At 33.2% G+C, this 12,828-nt stretch overlaps 2 protein-coding genes across 2 annotated transcripts; both read left to right on the top strand.

Annotated features, from left to right (window-relative positions):
* The first annotated feature begins 1,806 nt into the window (after nucleotides 1-1,806).
* On the top strand, nucleotides 1,807-9,158 carry LOC105267304 (leucine-rich repeat-containing protein 15). The gene is made up of 3 exons (XM_011306076.1): nucleotides 1,807-2,035; nucleotides 6,353-6,750; nucleotides 6,842-9,158. The coding sequence occupies exons 2-3, from the start codon at nucleotides 6,353-6,355 to the stop codon at nucleotides 8,460-8,462; spliced, it is 2,019 nt and encodes a 672-aa protein (XP_011304378.1). The 5' UTR covers nucleotides 1,807-2,035; the 3' UTR covers nucleotides 8,463-9,158.
* Nucleotides 9,159-10,077: 919 nt separating this feature from the next.
* On the top strand, nucleotides 10,078-12,822 carry Hydr1 (phospholipase Hydr1). The gene is made up of 6 exons (XM_011306077.1): nucleotides 10,078-10,478; nucleotides 11,158-11,327; nucleotides 11,505-11,715; nucleotides 12,011-12,123; nucleotides 12,312-12,546; nucleotides 12,607-12,822. The coding sequence occupies exons 1-6, from the start codon at nucleotides 10,383-10,385 to the stop codon at nucleotides 12,787-12,789; spliced, it is 1,008 nt and encodes a 335-aa protein (XP_011304379.1). The 5' UTR covers nucleotides 10,078-10,382; the 3' UTR covers nucleotides 12,790-12,822.
* The last annotated feature ends 6 nt before the right edge of the window (nucleotides 12,823-12,828 follow it).

The raw sequence follows: 12,828 nt of genomic DNA, 5'->3' as shown, positions 1-12,828 counted from the left end.
CTATTTTTTCTCGTAGGATTAATTAATTTTTAATAATAGAGAGAGACGAGCAAAAATTATCTCCAAATGAATTTCTTCCTCTGCAGACAATGGAGGTCATAAATACCCGGCACATAACGGCATTTCGTTCAGTTCATTTCAAATGAATTCTTCAATTGAAAAAAAAAGACGGATTTATGAGATTTTTATCATAAAAAGGACAAATGGGTCAGGCGATCCGTATTGGCACTAATTAATTTGATGGTTTAATTTTGAACGCTTGAATTATTTAAATAATACAACAGATTAATTAAACATCATTTAATTATAGATCATTGGAGTTCCAATAGAAAACTTTGAAATTTAAATCAATTAACTTGAATTATTGAGTTTATAAATTAATTCTTTATATAGTTTGGTTTCATACCTGTAAATAATTTTCCTAAATCTCCTAAATGAACCGATCCCTTCGGGCCACAAAATTGCTAATTACCTCTTTTCCTCTTTTCACATATGATCATTATAATTGATATGAATGATGTTAATTAAGTCCGCCACAATTACGGTATTAATCGATGAGTTAATTAATGTTCCCAGAAAAATTGTTGAGAGGACTTATATAAGGGATATATAATATATATTTAATTTAATGATACAAAAGTTATATAATAATATATTATAATTATATTATTGACTCGGATTGGATGACTGTCCAGTGATGCAGAGGTGATTCGATCTGTGAAGTGTAAAATGTAATGAAAACCATTGGATGATTCGTATGTACTATAATCAGTGACAGTATATAAGAGAGTGAAGCTGTCAAATGCAGTAGCTGCATCGATTCGTCGAACCCAAGACCCAAATCGATTTAGTCTGCAATTGACGTTCGTATTTCCCCCGGATTTCGCGATACCACGATTTCTCTCTTCGTTTGCTCTTCTCCATTAGACTCTCTTCGACTCAGTCACTTCATTCGTAAATTACGGAGCTTTGCCAGATTCAACCTCACCGGTAATTACAAGGAAATACTCCAGCGTATCGAGATACATTGATATCAATCACTTAGATCATACCCTAATTAAAATTATGAGACACCATTCAATCGTTATTTATCAGTTCAAGGTCACACTCGAGTCACTCATAGCCGAGATATAACCGAAATATATAATAATTTTATGCTAATATATTATCGAGGAAAATGCGATATATCAGATATATATTGAATATATCCATATATATATATATATATTGCATACATAAATTCGGTATATATCTGATATATATTGAATATATCCATATATATATATATTGCATACATAAATTCGGTATATATCTGATATATATGGTCACATAATTATTATAATTATAATTAATTAATTATCATTGCATTATAATTATTGTCGCATATATGTCAATTATATCGGGATATATTGTGGATATATCTGTGCAGATATATTTCACCGTTATATTGAAGATATATTTTAAATATGAGTTGGATATATTTGAGGTACAGTTCCCGGCAAAAACATTATATTTCGGCTAAAAATATATATCAAGTATATCAGATATACCCTGAATATATGCAAGGATGTATATATCTGTTATATCGCGTATGTTTATTTATTTATTTATATTAATATATTTTATTCGCGAAAGGGACTTCCGCGGTTTTTTATAATATTTTTATAATATTTTTTTTTCGTTTCTATAATTCAGGGATATATTATCAGAATGAAATTATGAGACCATCAGTCGGTCATGTTAACCCTCTATTTCCAACCGGAAACTCTTTGTGCTTACTACGCATGCTCAGTACGAGTGACACGATTTTGTCATGAAAGAGCATTCATACTAGCCCGTCTGCATTATTCAACGCAGGAATGGATCCGAGGACTCAGTTCATTCAGAAACAGATTACTCCACCGTAAATCGAGAATATCAACAAATAAGTGAAATTTATAAACAATACCAGCAATATTTATCGAGAGTGAAAAAGTGAGACGGTTAATATTAGGGCAGCGGTCGATACGTCGTACGGAGTCAAAAGTTAGATGAGGTAAGCTCTGAAAATGGAATAAAAAATTTAATACCTCAATGATTTTTGCAATAAACAATTCATAAAAATGATAATTCATCCGAATCAGCGGCGCGGGTTTTGAAAAATGGAAAAATTCCCCACGACTTCTGCAACGCAAAAAAATTTTAAGACAAAACGTAAAAGAATATGAAGTTTAAGAATGAATTATGCGCATGCGTTGAAATTTAGAATAATCTCAAAAATTTGCGCCTTTCAATTGAGATCATATGAATTACCCCTTCGGGGTGAATGATCCCTCAATTTGGGGTATCAATTATTTAAAGAGGGTAAATCACGTCTTTGTATGTTCAATCCAATTCAATTAATTTTATTATTGTCGTTATATTAAATAATCGGATAGTACCGGCTGATGGTGGGTTAACTGAAGCGATTGAAATTTGAAAATAGAAAAATTCGATTTAGAAAATTTCGAGTTAAAATTCTACAATTTAATCCACCATTTTTTAAAACCTGTAACGAAAAAGAAAAAAAACATTTAAAAATCATAGACTTGTATTTAATACACTTTATATGCGATTCAAGTATAAAGTATACTTGATATTCAATTTGGATTTAAATAAAAAGTATTCGAGTACCAAAAATACTTGATTCAAGTATACTTTAATGCAATGAAAAATATGAGGTACACTTGGCGTGATTTATCATACTTGTTTAAAGTATACTTGGGTAAAGGATGGAATATATTTTTTATAAATACATGAATATGATGTACATTTCAAGTTGAAGGTACATACTTGAATCAAGTACGAAACATAAACGTTTTTTCGTGCAATTATCTTAAATTGCTGTACGAAGAATGTAAACCGTTGCCTTCATTTTTATTATTATTTTCAATTACTCATGCTAAAAATATTTAGAGACTGTTTACAGTCCGTGCCTTAATATCGTCTGAAGGAAAACACCTCTTCCTATTTTTCATATATTTCTTTTTTCCCCTCAAGTGCTTAGTCCGCAGAATGAAGAGATAAGAAAGAATTGGCTCTCATTTTTCTGAGGGAGACCAATGGAAAAAATAAAAGAAAATACTCCGAGCAACCGCGAACTCATTAGCACTCTAGATGCTTGCGTCGTGTTGAAATTTTTTTACTCCGTCGCTGGATTTTTTTTTTTCAACTCTTGAAGAGAAGCCACTCGAGCTGAATGTGGAAAATACAAAATGAAATTAGTTTTGCTTCTGAATGGAAGCATTTTACAATTCCACTTTTTATTCCGAAAAACTCACGATATGAAATTATTAAAAAATCAAAATAGTTTGAAAATACTTGATTCACGGCTCTAATTCCATTTTATTCTACAGTAGAATGTTCTAGAATATAAAGTATGAAGTATAAAGTATAAAGTATAAAGTATGTACCTGGATTAATTATTAAATGTACTTGAAAAAGTATTCAAGTACCAAATACAATTTAACCAACGATATACTCCATTCACGCATACTTGGACGAAGTATACTTGCCAATTGATCACTCCAGACTTGCGCAAGTATACTTACAACTTTTTTGTAAAGTATACTTGATATTTTTGGTGGATTTACCCATGAAAAAGTGATGTGATGGGGTAATATTAAATTAATTGCAGTATTCAAATCGAGATATCAAAAGATGGAAGCAAAAAAAAAATCTCACATGAATGGAATTATTGTGGTACGTAATTTCAAGGTAATTCGAGCTGATAAAACTATTACCCAATTGACCAGTAAGCGTCGAATCGGCGTATTACAGCTCGTACCGAATGTAAAGAGGTAATTTGGCTCCAAGAAGGGCACATTCTGCAATACATGTCAAGTGCCTATTTCTCATTCCCCCTCTTTGGGTTTTCTACACGGTTTTTCCACACTTGGCTCTCCTATTCGATAAGAGAAAAACAACCTCATGTGGATGATTGAATTTCATGGGCTTGATTTTTCCTGGCCACTGAATTATTTGAAAAGATGTGCTCTCGTGGAAATATTTGGATTCTGAGAGAAGGAATAACAAGTTTATCGATTTAGAGATACTAAATCTTTTTTTTAAATTGTCTTCAGGATCTGATTGGTAGGAATTTCACAGACGGTCTCTTTAAGAAAAATGACCTCATAATATATTAAATTAGACTTCAATTTTATTGATATATTTTTAGTTGTTTTATTTTTTTATGTTTATTTTTTTATTTTTTTATTTTTTTTATTAATTATTAATTTTTTATTTTTTTATTGTTTTTGCTCTTTCCAATGAGTTTCATTTTTTAATTCAATTTCAATTAAAATGGATGACTAAACTCATCGATTTCGAAATAAATTAAAATTTCTACTAGATTAAAAATCCCGGAAAATCATCTCCCGAATTTTCCACATTTCCCAGGTCTCCAGTAAAAATATAAAAATTACAAGATTATTAAAAAATTCAACTGACGCATCAATAAAGAATTCTCGAAGAATCCCCGACGATAATTTCCCCTCTAATTCTCCAGCGGTAAATCAATATCCCCCAAAAATTCCATTCCACCATCGATCATGCCCAAGCAGAAGAAAACCTCGGAAAAAACTTTCTGAATCACAATAGCCCCGAGAAATAAATAAAAATCCCGGAAATCTGAGGATGATTGTTGGTATGCACTGACGTGCGATATAAACCCCCGACGATAAGATCGTCAAGTACCGAGACAATTCCGGAAGTACGACTGAACGTGTTGGAGAGCGTCTACCCCTAGAAGTATGAATATCAAAAGAGATAAAAGAAAAAGATGATAAAAATTCGTGCGAAAGAGAGTGAGGAAGTGAGGATGGGAGACTGTAGAGAGTTAGATGAAGGTTTGGTAATGCAGAAAGGGTGGGATTGGATAAAAAAAAATAAAGGGGGAGTAAAAATATTGGGATGGGGTGGATAAAGGAGCCAAAAGGATCTTCCCGGCGCCAAAGGCGGAGCTCTGATGCCAGGATACAATAAGACTCATAAGATATATGTGTTGGATAGAGTGGCAATACTGGAAGCCAAAGGCCAAACGATTCGTCGAATGCACCCTCTGAGTTTGGCTTTCTATGTGAAAATAGAATGACAGATATATAAACAGAGAGGGTGACGTGGAGTGAAAATGAAAAACCAAGAGGATCGATGGACCTCATCCCCTTGGATTTGTCTCGGTTGTTCCACGAACACTGGAAATGTAGAAACTGTCGCATTCAACTTTTCCACTTCACTCTCTCCACCGGCAAAATTATTCATACGCAACTTCGCAAGGGATAATTGCCACTGGAAGTTTATCCTCATGCATGTTTTCTCACCCTCCGTCGCAGATGGAATTTCACTACTTTATTTTATGATTTTATTTTAAATTTATTTAGCTCGTGCATTAAAATCCCGTACCTCACACTCAGCATTTTTTTTTTTCAAGTCTGAGACTCATGGCTACATGAAAATACCGGGACTGAAACAAAAAGAATGAGTCAATGGTTTTTGTACGTGAAAATATATTGCCAACAATTTAATTGAATGACTCCTTTCATTTATTGTTAATGTTAACAAATAAAATTTTGTTAACGACTCGATTTAATGTAAGCTAGGTTGTTAATCTCCAATGATACCTGTTCGGGAGTTCGTCTCCAAGTCCTTCGTGTCCTTAAAAATAATGTCCTTGAAATAAGTACTAGCATACTTGATTTGAATAAATATTTTTTTCATACACCATTTTGTTTGCACGGATGTACTTGATCGAGTGATAATTCTGTGGAGTCTCTTGAGAGTAATCTCTGAAATAAAACGGCACACAAATATAGTTACGATAGTGATAAAGATATCATGATAGTGATAAGGTACCTGGAACCTGTCGACAAGCCAATCCGGCTTTGTTGGCCTAGTAGATCCCACGGATGATCCCAACAGAAATTCAATCAGGTTTATACATTACGAGTTTAGTTTCCCGTTTCTTCGGGTCTCAAGAGATCACAAGACCTCAAGAAATAGATAACGCACGGCCCACCATAAACACCACATTGATACCTTAAAAAATATTTATGAAATTCAAAAAAATTTTGCGATGCATATGAATAAAAAATATACTTTAATCAAATAAAAAAAATATATATATACAACATACTTGCATCAAGTACACAGTATACTTGATTATTTTTATATTCAATTTTTCACGCAATGAAGAAATTTTTTTTTTACGGAGAAGTTGACGATCTATTATATTAAATAAATATATTAAAATGAATTATAAAGTATACTTGATTAAGGGATATAAATATATTCATTGATGTCCGTGCATGATAATAATTGTAGATATTTTAAATTTCAGATGACTGAATCAGGAAAAATGAAGTCAAAGTCGTTAGTAATTTCTTTGATGCTTGCTGCATCAATTCAAACCTTTAATGCCGATCTGATTGATCAGAAATGCCCGATTGACTGTGAATGCCATTATTTTCGCATCAACTGGGTCATTGACTGCTCCGAGAGTAATTTGACGTCTGTACCGTACGACGAGTTGAGTTCAAACGTCTACGTACTCGATATGAATGGCAACAACATTGAGCATTTGAATCCATTCCCAACTGATATCAAACTTCGAAGACTGCAAATGGCACACAATCATCTGTCTGAGTTGTCTTATGACTCATTCGCTGGACTAGCATATCTTCTTGATGCTGATTTTTCGTACAATATGATCACCAGAGTTGATCCTGAGGCCTTCAGGTAATTATCGAATTGATTCAGTGAATTATTATATTCTCTTATCGTTTTTAGTTGTTACTTTGTCGGGTGAAATTAAATATTTTTTTTCTAGGGACAGCCCTGGCCTGATAACTCTCGAGCTCCAGAACAATCCTCTTATCGAAGTTGACAGTCATTTCCTCAATTGTCGTACGCTGTTGTACCTAGACTTGAGCACCTGTGGAATTCATCGTCTCAATACTCAATTCTTCCACAACACGACTAACTTGAAGAAATTAGATTTATCAGGGAATCCACTCCAGCAAATTACTCCAGGCCCCTTCGATCATCTCACTAATCTCGAGTATCTCAAGCTCAACAATTGCACATTGACCCACATCTCACCCGAGGCGTTCATCCATTTGGAGAATCTCCGGGAACTCGACATGTCCAACAACAACTTGAGGACAATCACATGGTCAACTATTTTAGCACCTCTCGTTCGTCTGGAGAGTCTCAACATTGGCAACACTGGGATAACAAATTTACCAGCTGATGCTTTCAATAAAAATCTGTACCTTCGTCATCTTGTACTTTCCCAGAATGAACTCCACCACTTGGACATAGAAAATACTCTTGGCCACAATCTCCACAATCTTCAATCCGTCGATCTCTCAAATTGCGGACTCCAGGATCGCCTGTCCGAGGAGACGTTCAAGAATTCTAGTAAACTACGTGTGTTAAATCTGAGTGGCAATCCAATGTTCGCTGGTGATTTAACAGCTGTACTGAGACATCTACCGAAATTACATAAACTTTCTTTGAGTAATTGCAGTCTTCGGAGATTACCTGATGCCTTCGATGTGCTGGAGCACCTAGAAGAACTCGATATATCCCACAATCCCCTGTCAGATGCCTTCGTTAAGCTACTAAATCCCTTGAGATCACTCGAGTACTTGGACATGTCTTATTGCAGTCTTGGATATGTCGGGAATAATACATTCGCTCACATGACATCACTCAAGAAACTCATTCTGTCCGGCAACAAACTCCACACACTCGATGAAAATCTTTTCGCCAATTTAACGAGACTGGAGAGCCTTGAATTGAAGAATTGTGGATTCACCACTCCATTGGATCCAAATATATTTGGAAGTGATAAAATTTCATCGAGTGTCATTGAACTCAGACTCAATGGTAATCCCTTGGAGATGCCTGATGAGGGACCACTCCTCCCAAAACAACTGTCCAATGTCGAGATATTGGATTTGACTAATTGCAGCATTCGAAGACTCAATCCTGATATTTTATCCAGAAATAAAAACCTGACACATTTGAATTTATCGAATAACAGAATATCGAGTCTTGAGTTTCTCAGGAAATTACGGAGACTGGAGCATTTGGATCTCAGTAATAATCTGTTGACAACTATCAATCGAAAAATGCTCAAGTCAAACAGTCATTTGTTGTCATTGAATTTGATTGGCAATCCATTCGTCTGCAATTGCTCGATCGTCGACACTTGGGACTGGGCTGTACACGAGAAAAATGATTTGCATGTATTGATTGGCAGTAAACCCAGCGAATTTGCAACTGGTGCTGTTAAATTTCGAAAAAGTTTGAGCTGCACTTACGACGATGAAACTTATCGAAATGTTACCAATCAGAGATTATTGATGAGGAAAGGGGATGTCACACCGCACAGAACCTGGGCGAAATACATTCGCGAATCAAATTGCGAGAGGCAGGCATGATATCAGGATTATCCAGCGAATATTCAGGATGTACATCAAAATAGAATTGAACTTTAATCATTTCATCAATCTCACTTGTGACTTCTGACAGTCGTCGAACAGTTTTTTGGTCATTTCAAAAAATCATCGTTCGTTTATTTTTTATAATGATCGTAATAATTATGATTAATGATAATCGTTGTGATTAATAATTGGAAATTTTTGGGGCATTAATTGGGACTTGCTAGGGGATTCGCATGAAGTGAGAAAGTTCCTTTATCGTAGGTTTAAGCTTCAGTGGTAGTTGTTTTTATTCGTATAGTTTTATTTGAGATTTTTCTGAGGGTTTGTAAGTTTATAGTTTCTTGATTATTGTTTCTACTTATTATTGTTCATTTATAGTTATTTTTTATTGTTAATATTGTTAATGGTTTTTGCACGGTCGATGTTAGGTATGAGTATCACGGACGCGTCTTCGATGATTAGTCGATTAATTGAGGGGAGGAGAATTTTTTTTTGGGGGATTTCATAATCGAATCACATGGGGTACATGATTTTGGAGAGTCGATACTGACTCTAGTATTAATGTACTGCCTTTATTAATTTCGAAAATTTAATGTGCCATTCAGTACTAGTTTCCGTGTTCATATATAACTCTTGTTTACCCTCTCTTAGGGTACATCATGCCAAAGTTTCAATTAAATATCAAAGAATTAATTCTTGGAATTAATTACCTCATGGAAATTTTTCCAGGGAAATTTCATCTGGAATTTTTTTCCAGGTCATTTTATGTGAGAAATTTTTCCAGAAAATTCCGCCTGGGAAATTTTTTCCAGGTCATTTTATGTGAGAAATTTTTCCGGAAAATTTCGCCTGGGAAATTTTTTCGACGTCATTTTATGTGGGAAATTTTTCCGAAAAATTTCGGGCAATTTTTGCTGGGAAAATTAATGTAGGGAAATCGATTTAATGTGTAAATGATTCGGATTATCGATTTCACTTGATTAATTATGACTGTATAAAATAAAAAAGACGTTTTCAAAAAATGGTCATCCCGACAAAACAAAAAACACTGGAAGATAAGTTACGGAATATCTTTGTTATTTGACCAACGCACATTGGAATCAGCTCTTTATCACAATTAATTATCATATCATTGGGGGACAAGAGCATTCTCCTCCCCATTGTGTAATTACGTAATTAAAACAGGAACTTGTGATTAATTGTATCTCCTCTCTCAATATCTACCATTGTCTGACACTGTGCCTTTTGTGATGTAATAAAGACCATTTCGATAATTAGTCGCATAATTTATTTAAAAAACTTTGTGCGTATACAACACAAATTTTCCAAGCTTCGCATGCGCCGCGTTTTATTCTCAATTAATAATTCAAATAATTTCGAAAAAAAAAATATTTCGTACGAAATTTCAAAGGGCAATGATCAGGGAATCCCCGAAAAATATGAATAAATTCTGACAACTCAATTTAAGCAGGTCTGCCACCATCGAAATTTTCCTTCCATAATTATTCGTAACTTTTCTATTCCTCTTTATTTTCTTACAAAACATTCATTCAATTTGTTTTTTTATAATTTTATTGGTAAATAATATTTTGAAGTGCATTATAAAAAAAATGTCACCATTTTTTTTTCCCGATAAAAATCAGCATTTGAAATTTCCGACAAGGAAATAATTTCGGACTTGCAATTCCCTGTGGCATAATTAAGATATTTTCTGACAATTTATATATCATTTACTTGCGATAACGAGTGCAGTTTTGCAATTGCACGTCGGCATTATCGGTACTATCGCACACTTTATTCAGTTGAACTTTGTGAATAAGGCTAGGTTAACACGACGAGAGAAACCACTTAATCATTTCTCTTCCACTGATGAACATCTCGATTTAATAATTTAATAAATCGCTGTGAGTTTTCATAATGCTAGAGGTAATATATGACATGCCAAAAATCGGTTACGGCTTTTCTTTTCTCACTGTTGGATATTTAATTTATTATCTCCGTGAAGCTGTCAAGGTGAGTAAGTCACCATTGATTTCTGCGTATAAACTCTATAATCAATAATAATTTTGTAAATTCATTCCTCTCTCGATGGAAATGGAATTGATATTTTATTTCGTTCCTCTGTTTTTTTTATTTAAAAATATAATATAATAGATTAACAAATCAATGTGATATAGAAGTCTTCAAAATTAAAATGCAACTATTTATACTGATTGTTATAAATATTAATATTTGTAATGCTTCATTCACAAAAAAAATGTCATTGAATTTAAAAAGACAGAATTAGAGAGTCCATTTTTTTCACAATTCTTGACCTTTCGAATACTCTAACATTATTGTAAAAAATGTAAAACGGAATAATTATGCATTATTTTTTATTCCCCAAGGCCACGCGGCAATTCTTCAATTTTCAATTTTTAAACAAATCTAGAACTTCATTTAAAAAATCAAAATTGCTCCACGATATCAGGAAATTAGTAAGACCCAAAAATTCCAATTCAACCAAAAAATTTCAAAATCCAAATTATATAATTACTTTTAATCTCTTTCAAAATATTCCATTATTCGATTTAACTAATGGATTAACAATGAAATAGAATGAAAAATTGACTAATTGCATTGAATGATTAATGACGCAATGAATCCGTAAATTGAAGATGTAATTAATGAACGGACATTTAATCAACTGCAGCCGCCGGAATTAATTTGCGCCGAGGGCCCATTTCGCACGTTCATTGAGAAAAATGTGACGATAATCAGGAGTAAATTTTGGCCGACATTCTGGTGCTTCGAGGCAAGAGCACAAACCGTTTTAGCGAGTGTCCTTCGTACAATACTATCACCGCGAGTACAATATCGCAGGTAAACGATAACTAAACTTTTTTTTTTAAATTATTCCAGTGAAAATTTTTTCACTCAGAATTTTCGAAATTAAATTATTGATTTTATTATAATATATAACTATACGGTAAATAATCCTCTGTAAATTAATGCATTAATGAAAAAAACACTTTATAGCGCGAATTTTGAAATTTACAGAGAACTTTTTACATTGCGAGATGGCGGAGAAGTTGCACTAGATTGGGCAGATCAGAATTGCTCCCCTACATCTCCAATTGTCATAATTCTTCCTGGATTGACAGGATCAAGTCAAGCTGATTATATAAAAGGTCTTATCACTGGCGCCAAGGCCATCGGAATCAGATGTATTATTTTTAATAATCGAGGACTTGGGGGTGTCCCCCTGAAGGTAAAAATCAAAATAGAACATAAATTACAAATTTTTAACAATAAATTTAAATAGCAAATTAATTTCTCATTGTTTTTTAAGTAAAAAAATGGTTTTTTGACATTTTTAATGACCGAGTCCTGGCAGTGCTTGTTTATTAATTATTTAAATTCTTTCCATATATATAAATAATTTAATTAGAAAATGTTCAATGAAGTGGAATTGATTTTGAAGAATTTTGTATTCGATTAAAAAATAGAATAAATTTTCCTTTGACTTTTTCATAAATCGAATTTTATTATTAATAAAAATATAGACTCCGAGATTGTATTGCGCCGCTAATGTCGATGATTTCACTGAAGTTGTGGACCATCTCAAAAAGACTCATCCAAATATTCCCATAGGAGCCACTGGAGTTTCAATGGGCGGGTAAACAAATTAATATTTACTCCATGAATCATGAAAAAATAAATTTTTGGATGTTTTTTTTAATGTATCAATAACCCATTCCATTTTTTCCCTAGAAAATCTACGATTGATTGATTAATTAATTAATTAATTAATCCCAAGTCATCATCAATGATTTCAATCGTGTGAATTTTATTTCTGAATTTCAGAATGATCCTAGGAAATTATCTAGCCGAAAATGGTGCGGCTGCAACGAAAAAATTGAAAGCAGCTTTTATAATTTCTGCACCATGGAATATCAGGGAAGCTGTCAAGAGCTTTGAAAAGCCATTTTTTAATTTATTACTGAACAGACACCTCGCGCAGAATCTGTGCCGAAATATCAGAAGAATATCTTCAAATGATGTTAGTTTCTCGGATATAAATATGGAGGCAGTCCTGAAGGTATCGATCAGCTAGAAAAATCGAAATACAAAATGATATATTAATTGTTTACGCTTGCAGAGTAAAACTATTAAAGAATTCGATTCAAATTTCACTGCAAAACATTTTGGATACAAAGATGTAGATGATTATTACGACAATGCATCGCTGCACAAGAAATTACATTTAATTGAAGTGCCTGTTTTGTGTCTGAATGCAGCTGATGATCCAATGCAACCTCTTGCAGGTGAATGTTCATTATAAATGAATAATTAATTAATTGATTAATTAATTAAAAGAGTG

The sequence above is a fragment of the Fopius arisanus genome, unplaced genomic scaffold (assembly GCF_000806365.1).
Source record: "Fopius arisanus strain USDA-PBARC FA_bdor unplaced genomic scaffold, ASM80636v1 scaffold00046, whole genome shotgun sequence".
NCBI classification, from domain to species: Eukaryota; Metazoa; Arthropoda; class Insecta; order Hymenoptera; family Braconidae; genus Fopius; species Fopius arisanus.
The sequence above is the reverse complement of the archived record's forward strand: the minus strand, read 5'-3'. Positions and strand labels throughout refer to the sequence as shown.

Coding starts and splice junctions, on each gene's coding strand:
- LOC105267304 (XM_011306076.1), top strand. CDS start 6,353: ATGACTGAATCAGGAAAAATGAAGTCAAAGTCGTTAGTAATTTCTTTG. Junction 6,751..6,841: donor GTTGATCCTGAGGCCTTCAG/GTAATTATCGAA, acceptor TTTTTTTTCTAG/GGACAGCCCTGGCCTGATAA.
- Hydr1 (XM_011306077.1), top strand. CDS start 10,383: ATGCTAGAGGTAATATATGACATGCCAAAAATCGGTTACGGCTTTTCT. Junction 12,124..12,311: donor ACTGGAGTTTCAATGGGCGG/GTAAACAAATTA, acceptor TCTGAATTTCAG/AATGATCCTAGGAAATTATC. Junction 12,547..12,606: donor ATATGGAGGCAGTCCTGAAG/GTATCGATCAGC, acceptor TTACGCTTGCAG/AGTAAAACTATTAAAGAATT.